Source organism: Halictus rubicundus, unplaced genomic scaffold (genome assembly GCF_050948215.1).
Source record: "Halictus rubicundus isolate RS-2024b unplaced genomic scaffold, iyHalRubi1_principal scaffold0271, whole genome shotgun sequence".
Classification (NCBI taxonomy): Eukaryota; Metazoa; Arthropoda; class Insecta; order Hymenoptera; family Halictidae; genus Halictus; species Halictus rubicundus.
The window spans coordinates 1-18240 of NW_027488812.1; the positions used below are offsets into that span (position 1 = coordinate 1).

The 18240-nt window shown below is 44.9% G+C and overlaps 1 protein-coding gene across 1 annotated transcript in view; it reads right to left on the minus strand.

Annotated features, from left to right (window-relative positions):
• Positions 1–3124: 3124 nt before the first annotated feature.
• Positions 3125–18240, minus strand: part of LOC143364108 (uncharacterized) — a gene marked incomplete at its 3' end in the record, with an annotated part of 71002 nt that continues 55886 nt past the window's right edge. The window contains exons 4-8 of the mRNA XM_076804609.1: positions 7047–9538; positions 6485–6919; positions 5443–6439; positions 4302–5363; positions 3125–3607 (exon numbers count right to left, since the gene is read on the minus strand). Coding sequence (XP_076660724.1) covers positions 3125–3607; positions 4302–5363; positions 5443–6439; positions 6485–6919; positions 7047–9538 — 5469 coding nt within the window. The remainder of the gene's footprint in view (positions 3608–4301; positions 5364–5442; positions 6440–6484; positions 6920–7046; positions 9539–18240) is intronic.

The window sequence follows — 18240 nt, forward strand, 5'->3', positions numbered from 1 at the left end:
CTACAACTTATTCGTATTAAAAATACTATTCGCATTAACACTATTCCTACCGAAACTTCGCGTATACCTATTTCTACCGCGACCGATCAAATGACCGGTCTGTAGCACAACTTATATTTTTTAATATAGAATGAAGATAATAGCCAATTTGACAGTATAAAAATATAGTTTCTTTTATTTAGGAGTATATAATGTATATTTTATTCGTTTTCACCGCATAATATTTCGTTTACTATACCCTGTTGGGCCTGATGTTCCCCTAAACATATTATGAATAGGTGCTCTTCCAGGATTAGACCCTTCTTTTACTTCTTGCCAAACAGTTCCGTCTATAGCAGTTTCGATTACCTCTTCCTCATTCTCGCTATCGGAAGTAACTAAAAATCTCCTTCTCTTTCGTCCTCTACGTACGTTCGAAACATTCCCTTCGTCCTCATCGGTGTTCGAGTCGTTCTCAAATAGATCATAATTTTCCGTATTGTCATTTTCAATATCAAAAATTTCGAACGTCTTTACATTTTGGGAATGAATATTCAAGGGATAAAATAAAAACTAAAATATAAAAATGTAAATCAAGATGGATAAAAAAATGAACAAAAGATAAAATGTGAAACTTGCTACGAAGTATTGTTGGTTTGTTCACTTTTTTGAAAATGACACTTATAACGCGTAATACAATAGAAAATAAAAGTAGAATAATAATAGAATAAAAATACAAAATAGTAAAAGACTGCCGAATATGCTCCTTGTAACTTTCACGTTTTGAGGTCGTGGTAGGTAAGACAGACTACAAATTTTTCTCAGAAAATAAACAATAAAAAAAGAAGTAAATATTGAAAAATGTATTATACGCATATTGTAGGAAAAGTCGTGAAGTTTAAAGGCGATTCAACTACGTTGTATATAGGAAATTCTAATAGAAATTTTAAAAACGGTCATTTGACCGGTCGCGGTAGGAGTTTGGACTCATTTTCTTCAGGACAAGCCCCTCACAATTCACTCGTCACAATTTTATGAAGGTATATTGAAAAATCTAAAATTTGAACTTTCATTCGATGCGGGTTTCGATGGCGGACGAAAAGATTCTCAGCCGGAGACGTTTTACGGCCTGCACCAACCGAAACTGTTGAGAGTCAGAGTTATATATTGAAATGTAACGCAAATAAAATATTTTATACTGCAGTTTTAAGTTTCTACACTGTTTTCCTCAATATAAAAATGTTCAATATTACATAATACACCTACAAAACGATCAGGAGGCATCGAAACAATTGATTTTTTTTTTAACGACGATGCAATTTATAAAAAAATTCCGAAAAAAATAAGAAAAATTGTTTCAGTATTATCTAACTACTGAATTTTTATAAAACTGGTATCTCGGAAACTTCAATTCGAAATGTGCACTTTCTTCAAATGATTGGACAATTCAATTATCCAATTTTCTTAAACATGTTTGTATAATCTGGAAAATCTTTAAAAATTACACATTAATAATCACGATGAGACACAAATAACATAATAACATAAACGTGGTCAACTGAAAACTTCGATATAAAATCGGCAATTTTATGGTATAAGAGTAGACCAATCACCATATGCGGTTTCGTGTCTCACATGTAAACAACTGGTTTTCTTACGCCCTCTACGCTGACGAACGATAAATGTTGGAACTAGATCATAAAAAATTATCAAATGTGGTCAAATACAAATGATTGACGAGTTATGTACATATCTGATGTTATGATCAGAGTTATGACTATATGTTCAAATTATATTTTTTAATTTGATGTCATTATGTTATATATCTACAATTATCTTTATCAATACAATATTAATAAATATAGATACCATGTTTCCAAATTATAGAAATACAATTTTCATAAATCTTGAACGTAAATAACATTTCTCCATACGTATAATTATTCGCATTTCTACAATTTTTTAACACTATTAATACGCATTCATTTTGAATATCTTTTGTAACTGAACTTGAAAAAGAAATTAAATTGAAATTTACTATATATTTCCATGTATATTTCATTTAAACAACATAAATTTTAGCTTTAAAGAATCATGTAAAATATCAATTAATATTAATTGTGAAATTCGAAAGAGTTAAGAATTAATTAATCAATAATTATGTAGTTGATCGTTTTTTGCGAGATGTCAATCTATTTCACTATTCACTCAGAACGTAGTTATATTATTTTTTTGCACGTTTCTAATGAGAAAATAAACGACGAACGCAACGTACGACACGTACAAACACTACCGCATTCATCGAGCTCGATCACACTTGTTCAGTCGTGATGCCAGAATCGCGTTGTTATGCGAGACTACCAGACTTATCTATTCTCTATAGATAAGTCAGACAAATAGATGAGTCAGAACTCACGGGCTTAAGCATTTCCACAATGAAATGTGAATATAACTCGTATTTTTATAATCTTTTGTAATGATTGGCACCCAAAAAGACAAAAAAAATGTATTTAATTAAGCATAGTAAGCAAAGACATACTTGAGTGGTACCAACGTCGACTACGCATAGCGACGGCCCTGGCGAGTCGCGAAAAGGCTACAATGGCCGTCTGGCGCGAACGCGTCGCGCACACGCTGTCAATTAACATTTTCTGATCCTTCTCGTACATTAAGGGAACCAAATACTTTTCGTGAATGGTTTCTTTACCAGAAATGTCTGTAGAATGCATTCCTGTATAGTAAATTCCTGCTAGATAAAGGATTTTTCACATAAATACAAAAATAGAGCGTACAAAGTACCCGCGTCGGCACATTTTCAAACTTTAACAACCATTTACAACTATTAGGAAGTACATAAAAATATAATTGACTATATGAATATGTAGAGGAGAGTCCCCTCTATCTCTTGACTCAAATTTGAACTTTCTCGCGTGTTTAGTTTTTGCGTAACACGTCGTTTCGTATCAAAATCGGGCATTTTTACAAAAACCAAAATTTTTCGAAAACGTTGCGTGATGGAGCAATTCTACTTTCAGATTCGGTTTTAGGATGACAAAGTGTATAAGAATCACCCAACAGGTATTGCAAAAGTCGAAAAAAGTTTAATTTTGTTGGACAGTGTTATCGGGGAGGTCGTGTTCCACACTGTGGGAGGTTCCGTCAGCCAGGCGGGTCCGCTCCACCAGAGTGGGTGGTGTGTCAGTTGGCTCGCGGGGATGCCTCGCGATGCGCAGTCTGCTGGGTTGTCCTTGGTGCTAACGTGGTGTAGGCAGACGTCCGGCACGGTCGTCTGGACTTCAGACACCCGGTTGGCGACGTAGGTGCGCCATCGCGTCGGTTCGCCGTGCAGCCAGGCCAGGGTGACCGTGGAATCGGACCAGAGATGGCTCGTGTCAATCGGTACCCGCAGCTCCCTGCGTAGGTGCGCCAGTAACCGTGCCCCCAGGACCGCGGCGCACAGCTCCAATCGCGGGAGCGACACACTTTGTAGCGGGGCTGTCTTCGTCTTCGCCGCGATCAGGGTGACCCGTGTCCCCGGCGGGCCGCTGGTTCGGATGTATGCTGCTGCGGCGTAGGCCTTTTCAGAGGCATCCACGAAGACGTGCAGCTGCTGTGTTGTCGTCGGCGTCTTTTTTTTTTTTATTTTTTTATCGTGAGGAAATGTTTTATACATACCCCGACTCCCTGGGGGAAGCCGGGGTTATGTGGGATTCTCTCCGGGGGGCGGAGCCCCCGGAGACTACCCACTAAAACCTCACGCCCACCTAAGCTACACGGGAGGTGCCTGGATCACGCGAGTACTCAACAGGACACCTCCCAGCTATCATCATGCCCCGGGGGAGGGGTTAACCTCCCCCACTGCCTACGCTATAAGACCCCGGGCGGAGGGACCCGCCCGGTGTCCCCATCCCTGGAGCCTTCGGATTGGGCTTCCCGAGCCCCAGCTCGGTCCACCCACAGCTCCCGGTGTCCTCGTGTCCCGCTCGGGGCCGGTGTCCCGAAGGAACCAGCCCCGGCCGAGACAAGAAGACGCCGCCACGGGAAGGAAGGGCCGTCGGAGGCGCGATCCGGCACGCCCCGACCCTTCCTTTCCCCAAACCCCCCACGTATCCCCCTCCCCAATCGGGGAGGGACGGACCGACACCCCCCTACACCGGGAAACTAACCCGGGGGGTGTCGGCCTATCACGGGGGGAGCTATGCTCCCCCCCGGGGGCCCGGGTCAGCTCACACCCCGGGCCCCCGAGTTCACCGCCCCCAGTTTGTCGTCGGCGTCTCGGTCCCGAGCCATCGGGGAAGACGTATTTGGTTGAGGTCAGCTGCGTCAGCGGTGAGCCTCTTCCAGGTATCTGCGGCGGCGGGTGGGAGCTGCTCGTCCCAGTCGAGTCGCTCCTGCCACAGCTGCTGGAGGAATATCTTTCCTCGGATAATGAACGGTGACAGCCATCCGAGTGGGTCGAACAGTTTAGCCACCTGCGACAGGACGTAGCGCTTCGTCACGGTCGAAGGTGGAGGAGTTGGGGGACCTTGGAAGGAGAAGGTCAGGGTGTCGTTGTGTGGATGCCACTTTAGTCCCAGAGCGCTGCATCCCAGCTCTGGGTGCCACGGCAAGGTGGATGAAGTGGCGAGGTACTCGTCCGGCAGGTGGTTCGTCAGTGTGTCGCTGTTCGAGCTCCACTTCTTCAAGGTGAAGCCGCCCGCCCTACAGATTCCGATCAGTTCGGTCTGAGTTTTTACGGCTTCCTCCTCGCTGCTGTCGCCTGAGAGGATGTCATCCACGTAGGTGGCTTCCCGGAGTGTGGTGGCGCCTCTCGGGAACTGGTCTTCCTCGTCGTCCGCGAGCTGCAGTAGAGTGCGGATGGCCAGGAAGGGGGCGCATGTGAGCCCGTAGGTGACGGTGGTGAGGTGGTACACCAGGATTTTGTCTTCTGGGTTGTCCCGCCAGAGGATCCGCTGGAAATCTCGGTCGTCCGGATGTATCTGGATTTGCCGGTACATCTTTTCGACGTCGGCGAGAAAGGCGATTTTGTGGCGCCTCCACCTCAGCAGTACGTCCATCAAGTTTCGCTGCAGTTTGGGTCCGGCTGACAAGTGGTGGTTCAGCGATTGGCCGGTTGAAGACGGTCGGGATCCGTTGAACACCACCCGCAGTTTGGCGGAGGCGCCAGTGCCCTTCAGTACCCCGTGATGAGGGAGGTAGAAATGCGGTGTTCTGACGCACTCCTCGTCCCTGGGGACTTCCTGCATGTGGCCCAGTTGCCGGTATTCCCGCATGAAGTCGTGGTAAGCGGCACCGAGGGCAGGATTGTCCCGGAGGCGCCGCTCGGTCGACAGTAGGATGCGCCGGGCGACGCTGTGGCTTTCTCCTAGGCTGGGGGATGCGTCCTTGAAGCAGAGCCGTACCACGTACCGCCCGTCCGCCTGTCTGTAGTGGGTCCGACGGAAGGTCTCTTCGCGCTGCTACCTCCTCTTGCTCCCAGAATCGTCTTACGAGAGACGTTAGGTCGTCGATGGTGCAGGTGTGGGTGGATACGTCTCGGGTTGGCGATCGTCGTCTCGCCGTCGGTCCTGATAGAATCCACCCGAAGATCGTCTCCTGGGCGATTGGCGCGTATCGCCCGCCGTGGCGGATGCCCTCCAGCACAATCTGCGGGTATACGTCCGCCCCTAGCAGCAGTTCGATCGGCGTGGTCGAGGTTGTCCTGGGGTCGGCGAGCGGCAGGCCGGAGGTGTGAGGCCAGTGAGGCGTCTGGGCGGCACAGGAGGGCTGGTAGGCTGTCAGCCGAGATAGTACCAGCGCCTCCACCTTACACGACTGGCTGCAGACGGGCGCGGTCGACGTCAGGGTCAGGTTGACTCTTCCTCGCGTGGCCGCCGTGACCTTGCCTCCGGCGCCGAGGACCAGTTGGGAGCTTGACGTGCGGGGAAGTCGCATTCGTTGGACCAGGGACTCGCTGATCAGCGACACCTCCGAGCAGGGGTCGATCATAGCTCGAGCGGTGACCTTCCGATTTCCTGCAGATGCGGTGACGAGGGCGGTGGCGAGTAGAACGGAGACTGTCCCCGTGGTCAGTTCGTGCCGCTTGGTGGTGTGCAGTGTCGCGACTGACGTCGTGGTTGGTTCGTTGGCCGCCTCGTGAAGCATCGTGTGATGCATCTGGGCGCATCGCTGACATCTCTTAGCGGATGGGCAGGCCGTAGTATTGTGTGGACCGAGGCAGTTCCTGCACCAGCGGCGACTTGTCACCATCTGCAGCCGAGCAGCAGGGGTCAGCGATCGGAAGGCGCTGCAGAAACAGAGAATGTGATTCCCCTGACACAGGTTGCATCGCGACCGGGATGCTGCTTCGGTGGCGGTGTGTAGCGCCTTGACCCTCGACGGTGGTGGCGTCGCGGGCATGGGAGCGCGCGTCCCTTGACGGAACTCGAACGCCTCGAGTGTCCGGGGTTCCCGGTAACGCCTGCAATGATTTTGAACAGTCTGTGTCGATGGTTGGGTTCGTCACCACCGGGTGACGACTTCTACTACATAGCCCGCGCGGATCATCCACCATCCATCGGTTGATAACTCAAAGTACTCTTCAACGCACTCTGTGCACTCGTGCGCTGGTCGGATCGCTCCCAGTTGGAGGCCGCAGTCTCGGCATTTTGCCCATGGTCCCGCGACGTCCCGGCGGCACAAAACGTGCCAGCCACCCTGTTCGTAATACCGCCGCTCCACGTGCGTCAGACGATTGTAGCACGCCTGGCACAGTCGATGGTGGTGGTACACGTGTGAGGGTGGCTGGAGCGACACCACCACGCATTGCAGGTCCAGGAGGCTCCTGTATGCGTCGGGGTAGTCCGTGGGCACTACCCCGTCTATGGGTCCGTAATATTCCTCCAGCTCTTCCTTCTCCGGGAGGTAGCTTGGTCTTGGAATTGGCATTGTTGATGTGTATCTAAGGGATCGTATTTCGCAACGTGTGAGCTTAGGTCTTGGTTGATTAGGTCTGTCTGTCGTGGTCTGTTTTGTCTCTTATTGTCGTGTCGTGGCGTCAGTCGGGTCTTCGGTGTGCTAATATTAACTTATTTATGTGGACTGTGCGAGGGTTTCCCTTGACTAGGATTTTTATATTCTGATTGGGCAGTATTTCTATAACCTTGTGGGGCCCGGTATACTGGTCGCTGAATTTGCCCTTGACTGGTTCTTTCAGTAAGTACACGAGGTCCGTTACTTTGAAGTTTTGCGGGTTGATTTTCTGGTCGTAGTACTGTTTTGATTTTGCCTTGGCGGCGTTCTGGTTTTTAGCTGCTGACAGTTGTAGTTCCTTGATGGTCATATGTAGATCTCGAAGGTAATCCGCATAAGTAGGTTCTAGGTTTTCCTTTATTGGGTCACTGCTGGTTGGTTCGCGGGCAATTTTTCCGTAGACCAATTCGTGTGGTGAAAATTTAGTCCCTTCATGTACTGATGTGTTGTACGAGAACATGGCCAAGTCTAGCCAGTCATCCCAATTGTTGGCATGATTTACGTACTGTTTTAAGTATTCCATCAGTACATGGTGTGACCTTTCGATTGAGCCATTGCTTTGTGGGTGGTAAGCTGTGGTCTTGTAGTGTTTGATTCTAAAGTTCTTTGCCACCTGTTTCATTAAATTGGAGGCGAAGTTGGTTCCTAGGTCCGTTAGAATTGCTTTAGGGGCACCAAATCGACAGATAAGATTTTTTATGAAGGCATCCGCGATGTCTGCAGTTGTGGTTCGTTCCAAAGCCACCGCTACAGAGTATTTTGTCAGTAGGTCTTGCATGGTTAGGATATATTTGTGTCCTTTCCTCGTTTCTGGTAGGGGCCCTACGATGTCCAGGCTGACTTTATCGGAGGCTTCTCCTGGAGTGTCTGTTAACACCATCGGCTGTTTCGTCTTAATTCTTGTCAATTTTCTTAGTTGACATTCGTTACATGTGCGGATGAAATTTTGTATGTCCTTCTTCATTCCTTCCCAGTAGTGTAACTGCCGAATTCGGTGGTAGGTCTTTGTTACGCCCTTGTGTCCACCGGCGGCAGACATATGCTTTTCTCTAATTAGGTTTAGTCTGTCGCTTTCAGGTGGTGTGGTTATTTGGCCTGTGCATATGGTTATCGTTATTGTTTTATTCCGGAATGTTTCTTTCAGCTTGTTTATGATGTACTTCCAGGGTACGTCTTCAATGTTATTAGTCCTTCTTATGCTGAAGGAATTTAAATTCAGTTCTTCAACTACGTCTAATAGTGAGGCGATGCAGTTGGCGATGTTCTCGGGTTCGATAGGGCTGTGTTTGTTCTGTTTGACAGGTAGGGCTATTGTATAGAATCTGTCCCATTGTTGTAGTCTAGCTCGCTCGAAGGTTAGATCAATGAAGGTGTTCAAGAGGTTGGCTTCCTTTAATTCTTCTGCTCCTTTGTCGATAGGGTTACCGTTCATGTCGATGAATATTATTCTGTGTGTTTTGGCCATATATAGTGGTTCGTGGGTTTCTCTGATTCGCAAGGCTCTGTGTGGTTGTTGTATGTGGTGCTGTGTGGGCGGTTCCACTTGGATGTCTACCAAGTCAGGGCTGTCGGCCGAATAATTAGTTCCTTGGTTAGGTCTTGATTCTGTGTCTTGGTTGTCAGGCGGAGTTGACGAACGGTGTTCTATCTCTGTTCGTTCCTGCGGTCCACATTTCCTTTTCCTTCGTGTTATATCTGGTAGGGGTGAATCTTCCGAGGTGGTAGTTGAGATTTTCCTTTTTTGGGTGCGTACCGGTTCGTCTAGTTTTACTCGTTTGTTTATCCTGTCCAGTTCCGATTCTAATGAGTCTTCTGACGAGGTTGATAAAATTCTTCTTCTGACTGGTTTTCTGATCCAAGACTGCAGGGGTAGGCATGTGTCTGGGGGGTTCCTGGATAGCGCGTCTGCGTTAGCGTTGGCTCTACCTTCCTTATATTGGATATTATAGTCGTACTCTGACAATTTTAATTTCCATTTCCATAATCTGGAAGTTGGATCCTTGATAGAATGTAGCCACACTAAAGGTTTATGGTCTGTAACGATATTAAAGGTACGGCCGTATAGGTATGGCCGAAAGTGGGATATGCAGTAGACAATTGCTAAGCATTCCTTTTCTATGGTGGAGTACTTTTGCTCGGCTGCATTCAGCAGGCGAGAGGCGTATGCCACGGGGAGGTCTTTTCCAATTGGTCCTTGGCTAAGTACTCCTCCGATAGCGTATCCAGACGCGTCAGTGGTGAGGTTGAATGTTTTTGAGAAGTCTGGAAATTGCAGTATGGGTTTGGTCGTAAGTGCATCCCTTAGGATTTGAAATGATTTCTCCTGAGTATCTTCCCATCTAAAGGTGATATCCTTCTTTAATAAGTCTGTGAGGGGTTTTGCGGTTGCTGAGAAGTTTGGTATAAATTTTCGATAATATCCGGCCAATCCTAGGAATTGTTTGATGTGTTTCGCATTTTTGGGTTTAGGAAATTTTTTTACTGCTTCGATTTTCTTTGGGTCTGGTTTTAGCCCATCCTCGCTGATTATGTGCCCTAAGTAGGTTACCTCATGACGCAAAAATTCGCATTTGTCCGGCTGTAGTTTTAATTTTGCGGAACGTAATCGATCCATTAGTTTGTTGAATTTTATTTCGTGTTCTTGCAAGGAGCTTGAGTATATCACTATATCATCAAGATATACAAACAATTCTGATCCTTGCAGTCCTGCCAGTACGCTGTTCATCAAGCGCTGAAATGTGGCTGGGGCGTTCTTTAGGCCAAAAGGCATCCTCTTGAATTGGAAGTGTCCATAAGGGGTTGAGAATGCCGTTTTATGGGCGTCCTCGGGTGCCATTTTGATTTGGTGGAATCCAGAGGCCAGATCGAACGTGGAAAAGTATTTAGCGCTTCCAAGTTGATCTAGAATTTCCGTTATGTTGGGCAAAGTAATCGACGTTTGCTTGATTCTTTTGTAGAAAGTCGGATCCTAGGAGTCCGCTTTGGTCTATCAATATTCGGTTGCTAACAACATGGAATATTACTTGATGGCCCGCTATCCTGATTGATGCCGTCCCTAGGGTGGCCAGGACCTCAGCCGAGATTCCTCGAATATTAATCGCATTACTTGTGTCGATTTTCGTAGATACTGGGACCATTGATTCTTTTATAAGATTTATTTCTGAACCTGAGTCGATTAAAAGTGAAATTATTCCTTGAAGATCAGGAGAGGTAATCATTACAGTTGGTGTATATTTAGCAGAATCTAATCGAACAGTGATAGCCCTTCTAGGTCGATCTCTTCCTGGTCTGTTTTCGATTCCTTGATTTTTGTTGTCCTGATGTGATCCGTCTTCGGGGATTCTTCCCGTTGGGGTAGGTTGGATTCTATCGAGGCAGGTGGAGTTTTTGGTGAGGGAGCAGAACTTATTTTCATTGCCGATCGGCGCTCTGTAAAATTTGCTCCCTTGGGTGCGCCACTGGTCCCTGGGGAGTACTTCTCGTTTCCCGACTTTTGTTGGGAATAGGGCACTATCTCACCTGATTCCACCTTTGCTTTGAATTTATAGCAGTCTTTGATTACACGTCCGACCTTTTTACAGTAGTTACAAGTGACAGGTGGGTTAGCTCCTCTAGCTCGATTATCAGTTCCTGTTTGATTGTTAGGTCTCAAATGACTGTTTAAATTTCCATTGTTATTGTTACGATACGATGAAGGATCGGAGCGCCAGCGCGGACCGGTGTAGCTACTTTGTCTCGGGGAGACTTGATATCTGTTCGAAGAAAATTGATATCTCTGCTGAGGCTGAGTCGCTCCTCTGTGGAACGCTCTGACTCGTTCTTCTTCCTGCTGGATTTGTTTCATGATCTTTATTGCATTGGCGTATCCTTCTTCTAGATTTGTAAAACCTTCTAATTGCAATCTTATTTCGACTTCTGACGGTAATCCTTTTAAAAAGGCTTCTGTGACATCAGATTCTATGTTCTGTTGTAATATTTCCGAAAGTTCTCCGTGTACGCTGCGTTCTCCATCCATAATCGCAAGTCGTAGGTCTTTTACGCGACTTATATAGTCCAAAATGCTTTCATGGGGGTTTTTAAATATATTTCCTAATTCGCCCTTGTATTGGTTAACCGTTTTTTGCGGTCCGAACATAAGTTTTAATTTTGTGCCGAATTCTTCTATAGTGTTTAGATTTGAGTCTTCGATGGCTATAAACGCATGTCCTCTGAGTTTATTAGTTAATAATTTAACCAAATATGGTTCTTTGTTTGATGGAAGCGTGGCTTTAGCTCTTTCACATGCTTTTAAAAATTGAAATACAAAGGGTTTATAACCGTCGAACACGGGTACTGTCTCTAGTGCATCTTTAATTTGTATTGGGTTTTCTAGTTGTTCTGTCAGTGTATGTGTCAGTTTTTCTGGAGTTATTCGTTCAGGTTTTGTCAGTGTCGGTTGTGGTCGGTTAATTATTGAATTCAGTGCATCTTGCATATGCGCTATTTGTTGGTTTAATTCTCTGAATTTAGTGCCAAGTTCAGATATGAAATCATTACTTTCTTGAGACCTTTTTATTTGTTCTAAGGCCCTTTTTAATAATTCTGATTCAGAACCTTTGCTTTCTATTCCGCTACTACCCGGAGTTGCCATTTTGATTTAATTAAAGAGAGAGAGAGAAGGTAGTAGTTAAACTGTATTTTCCAATCCTCAATTCTGCGCTCTATCCCACCGCTGCCACCAAAAATTTCTAGTTGTTACGTCCCAGGTAGGACGGATTATGATTTTTATGAGATAGGACGCAGTTTTGAACCTACCTGCATTCACCGACTACGGTTCGGGAAATTGAGGATTGTTTAAATAACTTGTATTCTTATTTTCCAAAACAAACAAAATTATTGATTTATTCAAAATTAGGTGCTGAATCAGAAGGTTTAAACACGATTTGACAAATAGAGATTATGTGTAGTTAACGCATAAACTAGATAGCTTACAAATATTTCGTTCAATAATAATAATGTTAATTTACCGAGTTGTTGGTTTCGGAAGTGCGCTCGCAAGTTGAACTCGCCGGGTTATGTAGAAGTCGCTGGTTTTCCGAATCGCTCGTTAGTCGGAAACGCTGGGCCTTGGTTAGTTGTGTTGGAGTTTGTTGGTAAATTCAGCGTATCCTTTGGTGGAACAAATAAAATATATATATATTTGTGAATATAACAATCACACGTTACGCAATACTTAAGGTTATCAGCATATGTCACGCAGACTATATTTCGTCGACTGTTCGTTCGCGACTGCCGTCTCGCTCACAAAAGGTTTTTCGCGTTACCCTGATCGCTCGCCCTAGCGTACCAGGACGCATCTCCTTGCGTCACACGGTATGCCCGCGAGTTTGAACTCACGCGGACTACAAGTTGCAGGTATCGGGATCGCCGGGTTTCGTATTCCTTCGCCAAGTTGGGCACTACACTACTTCGTGGAACTTTTAAAAACCGAAAACTGAACTGACGTAAATTTTTAACGAGAGAACACTACTACTATTTATAACTGAATGATTATTAATAACGGTACAACGTAGCGAATTGATCTGAACAAAATTCTATAACGGACTGATCCGGTCAAAACTTTATGACGGAATGAATGAATTTTGAAGTATTGGTTCCCTTTTATAGGATGGACAGTCCATTGTTTCAATAGGATATTGATTTGATCTTTTATCTAATGCGCGTCATTCTTACCATGGGATTAGTGTGCCTTCTTGGAACTTGGTGCAACTAGACACACTTTCTGTTTATTTTTCGGGGTGACATCGATCTTTGCTGCGAATTGTTTCGCCTATCCTAATCCTATTTATTTCCTTCTCCTTGCGTGACATTATTGGGTTTCAACAATAGTTCATAATAATTCTTTGTCTCAAGTTTTATTCGTTTGATTCTTAAGCGGTCGAATCACCGGACATGACACCGTCTTACTTCCTAGAATCTTAAGGCTTATCTTAATCTTATTTATTCTTCTCTCCTCGCGTGGCATAATTTTTATTTGAAATTTTATTTGTCTTATTCATGAGCGATCGAACCACCGGACGTGACATTGCAAAACACATTGGCGGAAAGAGACTACATTTCGGTCAAAGAGGATCGTACTTCGCAAGATGTGCCGCTGCCGTGGTACAATATAATACAGGCGAAGCATTGTCTCGCTTATGCAAAGCTATGGGAAAAGAGTCGCCACAAGCTTTGAAAAATATGGAAGAACAACGCAAAAAGAAAGTCTCGGAAAATGCCGAAAAGAAGAGGACCACGAAGAGCACGAAGAAGCAGTTCCGCGCAGTCCAAGATTCGGATTATGGACCAAACGCGCAGAAAGAAGACATGGACAAATGCATGTTTGATCTGCAGACAGAAAAGCATATGGAAATGCTAAACAATTGGCAGAAGGACCGAGAAAACATCGAGCAGGATACCATTGAACAGAGCGCAAACACAAATTGGATGACGTACAGGTCGAAGCTTCTGACTGCGTCCCACTACCGCGCCGTGTGCCACCGGAAAAAAACCACGTTGTGTTCGAAGCTGGTGAAGACGTTGCTGTACCCACGCCTGCTAACTGTTCCCGCTCTACAGTATGGAAGGGAGAATGAATATGTTGCTCGTGAAGAATTAGCGAGAAAAGAAAACATACAAATTCGACGATGTGGCCTTTTCATCGATCCATCGATTCCCTATTTGGGAGCATCGCCAGACGGTGTGATAGATAACGACGGTATTGTGGAAATAAAATGCCCACAAACCGCAGAGAATTTAACGCCAGAAGAGGCAATAAGCACAGTGCCAGCTGTCAAGAAAATATTTCCAGACAGTGCAGGTACTGCATTGAATAAAACCCACGAGTACTTCTACCAAGTACAAGGGCAGCTACACGCAACTGGTAGAAAATACTGCCTGTTTTGCCTGTGAACGAAGAAAGGAATCAAGACGATTAAAGTTGAAAGAGACGACGAATTTTGGCAACGTAACATGGAGCCAAAATTGTCGCGTTTTTATATCGATTGTATGCTGCCGGAAATAGTCGACAGCAGACATACAAGAGGCATGCCCATTCGGGAACCTCAATATATTCTCGAAGCCAGAGAAAGGACAAAGTGTTAGAAGAGTATTACGCCACGTCGAGGTACACCTACTGGTGCAACGCCACTGACTCGATCAGTTGGAAAAAGAAAATTGCTGTCCGACGTCGGGTGCACACTTGCAGATAAGTGTGCAGGACCGCTGATTTATATCAACGATGGAAAAAGGATATTAGTATTGCGCCACGTCGAGATACACCTACTGGTGCAACGCCACTGACTTGATCAGTTGGAAAAAGAAAATTGCTGTCCGACGTCGGGTGCACACTTGCAGATAAGTGTGCAGAATCGCTGATGTGTATCAGCGATTGAATGTAATGAAAAATATTAAAAATATTCCGAAACAACAATGGATGGGGCATCAGCTCCCAATGTAAGTACGGGAATGAAATTTCAGATTTTATATTCTCAAGCAGTATGAATACTAACTAATTTTTGTCAAATTTTGTTTATTTTCATGTATCTCGAACCATGTGGGCTGTTTGTTCGTCGACACGATGATGGACGATACTGGCCAAGAGTTGTCCTACACCATGCAGATTCTAAAGCGCTAATAGACGGAGCATTGCCAATGTAAGTAGATCAACAAAATTTTACTTTTTATATTTCAAGGTGGATTCCAATTTTTTGAACATTATGTTTATTTTCTTTTTCTCTGGCCGACTGTCATCCCCCACTGCGCAGATTTCGAGCCGACAATGGATGGAGCAGCAGCTCACAATGTAAGCAGAGCAATGCAGTTTTACCTTTTATATTATCGAGTAAATTCCAATTTTTTTCGCATTTTGTTTATTTTGTTTTTGTGTCACTTCTAGCAACGAATCATGTGGACTGAAGGAAGAGGACTGTCCTCCAACCTTCCTCACAGCCGCAACAACAACAACAAAGAAAAGGAGCAGCCAAGCGAAGACGACCAAGCTCTATCTCTACGATGTCCACAGCGAGGAGGACGCTCCTTCGCCGCCCATCGACGCCGCCCGGCGAAAGAAAAGCATAATCCCTCCTCTCGCGCCCCAAATATGTGCCCACCCCCCCCCCAACACGCACACTTTGTAAAAAATCCGCATTTCCCATATATTTGCCATTGTATTACGTTCTGCTTATGAATAAATGCAACAGTAAAAATAAAAAAATCGTTATGGTCTCTCTCCCTTCCCCCCCCTCTCTCTCTCCTGAAACAACCCTTCACCTTTCACTGCAGCGAAGTCGTAACAGTAGGACAAGAGGACAGGTTGCCGCTCGTTCGTTCTCAATGAACGCAACAAACATCCCAATTCTACAGGCATTCTGTGCCCCTTAGCTCTTTTATGCGGTGTTATATTGGGAGGGCTAGTTTATGACACCCTCAAGTGTCTACCTGTCGAAAGGCTAAGAAGCTAGAACGCCGAAGGGTGTAACATTGTGCAAGGTCAGGTATACCGGTGAGACAATCCTGATGCAATGTCACCTTTTTTTTTTGTTTTCCATTATTTTTTCATGAAACCTCTCTCAACACATTCGCGGAATGTTTCTGATGAAAATGATACCAAACATGGTATAATGTGCATCATATTTACTATGCATTCGTACATTTGTTCGAAGCGACGATGTTTCAGATTTCAGAGCATGACTGTGTTTGGCACCGAGGCTGCATGCCAGCTCTTTCGTCTTCGGCAGGACACTGTCGGAGAAGGGCTAATTTATGACGCCCCCAAGTGTCTACCTTTCGAAGGGGCCAGAAGCTAGACCGCCGAAGAATGTAACATTATGCGGGGTCAGGTATATCGGTGAAACAATACTAATGCAATGTCCCAATTCTTTTGTTTTTCATAATATATTCATGAAACTTCTCCCAACACATTCGTGTAATTTTCCTGATAAAATTGACACCAAACATGATATAATTTGGATCATATTTACTAGGCAATCGTACATTCGTGCGAAGCAGCGATGTTTCAGACTTTAGAGAATGACTGTGTTTTGCACTGAGGTTACAGGAAAGTTCTTTCGTCTTCGGCGAGACAGTGTCGTGGGAGGGCTAATTTATGACACCCTCCAGTGTCAATGTTATGGAGCGGGCCATCGACGCAAGATACTAATTCGCAACAGGTTGCTTTCAAACCATTAGATATTGAAATCGAATTTTTTACAGAAAATATTTAGAATATATTCATTTTTATCTGGAGATAAAAACTAGAAAAAATCAATTGATAAATATAGTTTGTCCAACTATTTGTTACATTTCGCGAACAATAAAATTTAGGGATTTTTGAGGGATTCAGCATGTTAGGTTGATCTTTTTATCTAGTGCCATTACTGAAAATTCACATCCTTGTATTATCCAACCTTCCAAGATGCTAATTGGCTAAAGCGCTTTTCACTATGAAAAAGTCCCGTCTCTGCAATATTGGGAAATGGTTAGTGGCATCCTAGACCCTTGCGATCGGCGTAGGCACACGTACACGCCGACCAGGCGGTGTGTGAGTGTGCCACGGCACGGCTATTCGAACGTAGCTACGACAGCGCCATCCACGTTGTCGCGCCGCTCATGCTCCTACAGGCATCTCTGGCGGACAACATGCTGCCGAATATTGCTAACCATTTCCCAATGATGCAAAAGTAGGACTGCTGAGGATCTTTCCCGCCTAGATTGAACTTTTATCTAGCTCTTTTCACTATGGAAAAGTCCCGTCTCTGCATTATTGGGAAATATTTACAGGTATCCCGGACCCTTGCGATCGCCGTCGGCACACGTACACGCGGACCAGGCGGTGTGTGAGTGTACCGCGGCGCGGCTATTCGAACGAAGCTGCGACAGCGCCATCCACGCTGTCGTGCCGCGCATGATCCTATGGCCTCTGTTTTACCGATACAGTAACTGCTGACGATGAGAGAGATCGGGAACAGAGTACAGCGCTCGTAGCGAAAAATGCCGGAACTATATTTTGATGAAATATCCAATGTTCCCTCAATGATGCAATGTTTGTGGGATCCCGCAATTATTTGATTAATACGTAAGCATACAACGTGATTGGCGTTGCATTGAGATTCTATATGTTCCCGCTAGGCGGAAAAGGTCCTACAAACTCCATACGAGCTCTAAATCTCTCGATATTTACTATAATGTCACTCGACAACACACGAAATCAGCATGCTGTTGATATTGCAAATTACGGCAAAAAACGCAAAAGTAGGACTTCTGAGGACCTTTGCCGCCTAGATTGAACCTTTATCTAACGCTTTTGACTACAAAACAGTATTATCTTTGCATTATTAAGAAATAAGAGCGGGACTCCCGTACCCTTGCAAACTCGTGTACGGTGTGCGGAACTAGGGAGGGGATGCGCGCCGGGGCCACCGCCTTAAATTCTTGGCTTCGTAAAGATGAATTTTCCTCATCGACTCGTCTGGAATCCCGTCCACAATGTATTGTATCAGCGATTCGGATTCAATCGATCCTTGTACTGCAATTTCCTTCATTTTCAAAAAATATTCGTGCACCGATTCGTCCCGCTGCATTTTTCTGGTGCGCAACTTTTCGTGTAATTCTGCACTGTTTACCCGCGTAGCAAATTCCTCCAGTAACCGACTTTTCAATCGTGCCCACGATGAAAGTCCGTTCTCTCCTTGCACGAACAATGTCGCCAATCCTTTCTGTTAAAGGATTGGTTTGAATAGAAAGAGACGCGTGGAGATGTGTAACAGAAAAAGATTGAATGGATATATTTAGAAAAAGAATTACAGTATTCGGTCTGCTTAAACCATGTCCGCACGGTTCAGTTCCTTTGCTGAGACTGACTGCCTTGGTGTCCTAGCGTTTTGACCAGTCTAGGCTTTTTACCTGCTTGTCATAAAAACCTTGTCCTTGGGTATTTCCCAAGTCCTGCCATCCTGACCATTTGGACATAGCAAAACTTTCCTTTTTGCCAGATGGCGAGTTTTCTTAAAAAGTAAGAATTACTTTAACACCCTCCTTAAAACTCGACATCTTTACAATCAATGTTTTTCAATGTCTTGCTTATTTCTAAGACCTAGTCTATGTCGTAAATACTCAAATCTCGGTTTTGGTAGTGCCTTTGTAAAAAGGTCTGCAAGTTGTTCTTTCGTACTTACATACATTACATCAATTTCACCTGTATCATACAAGTCTCGTATAAAATGGTATTTAACA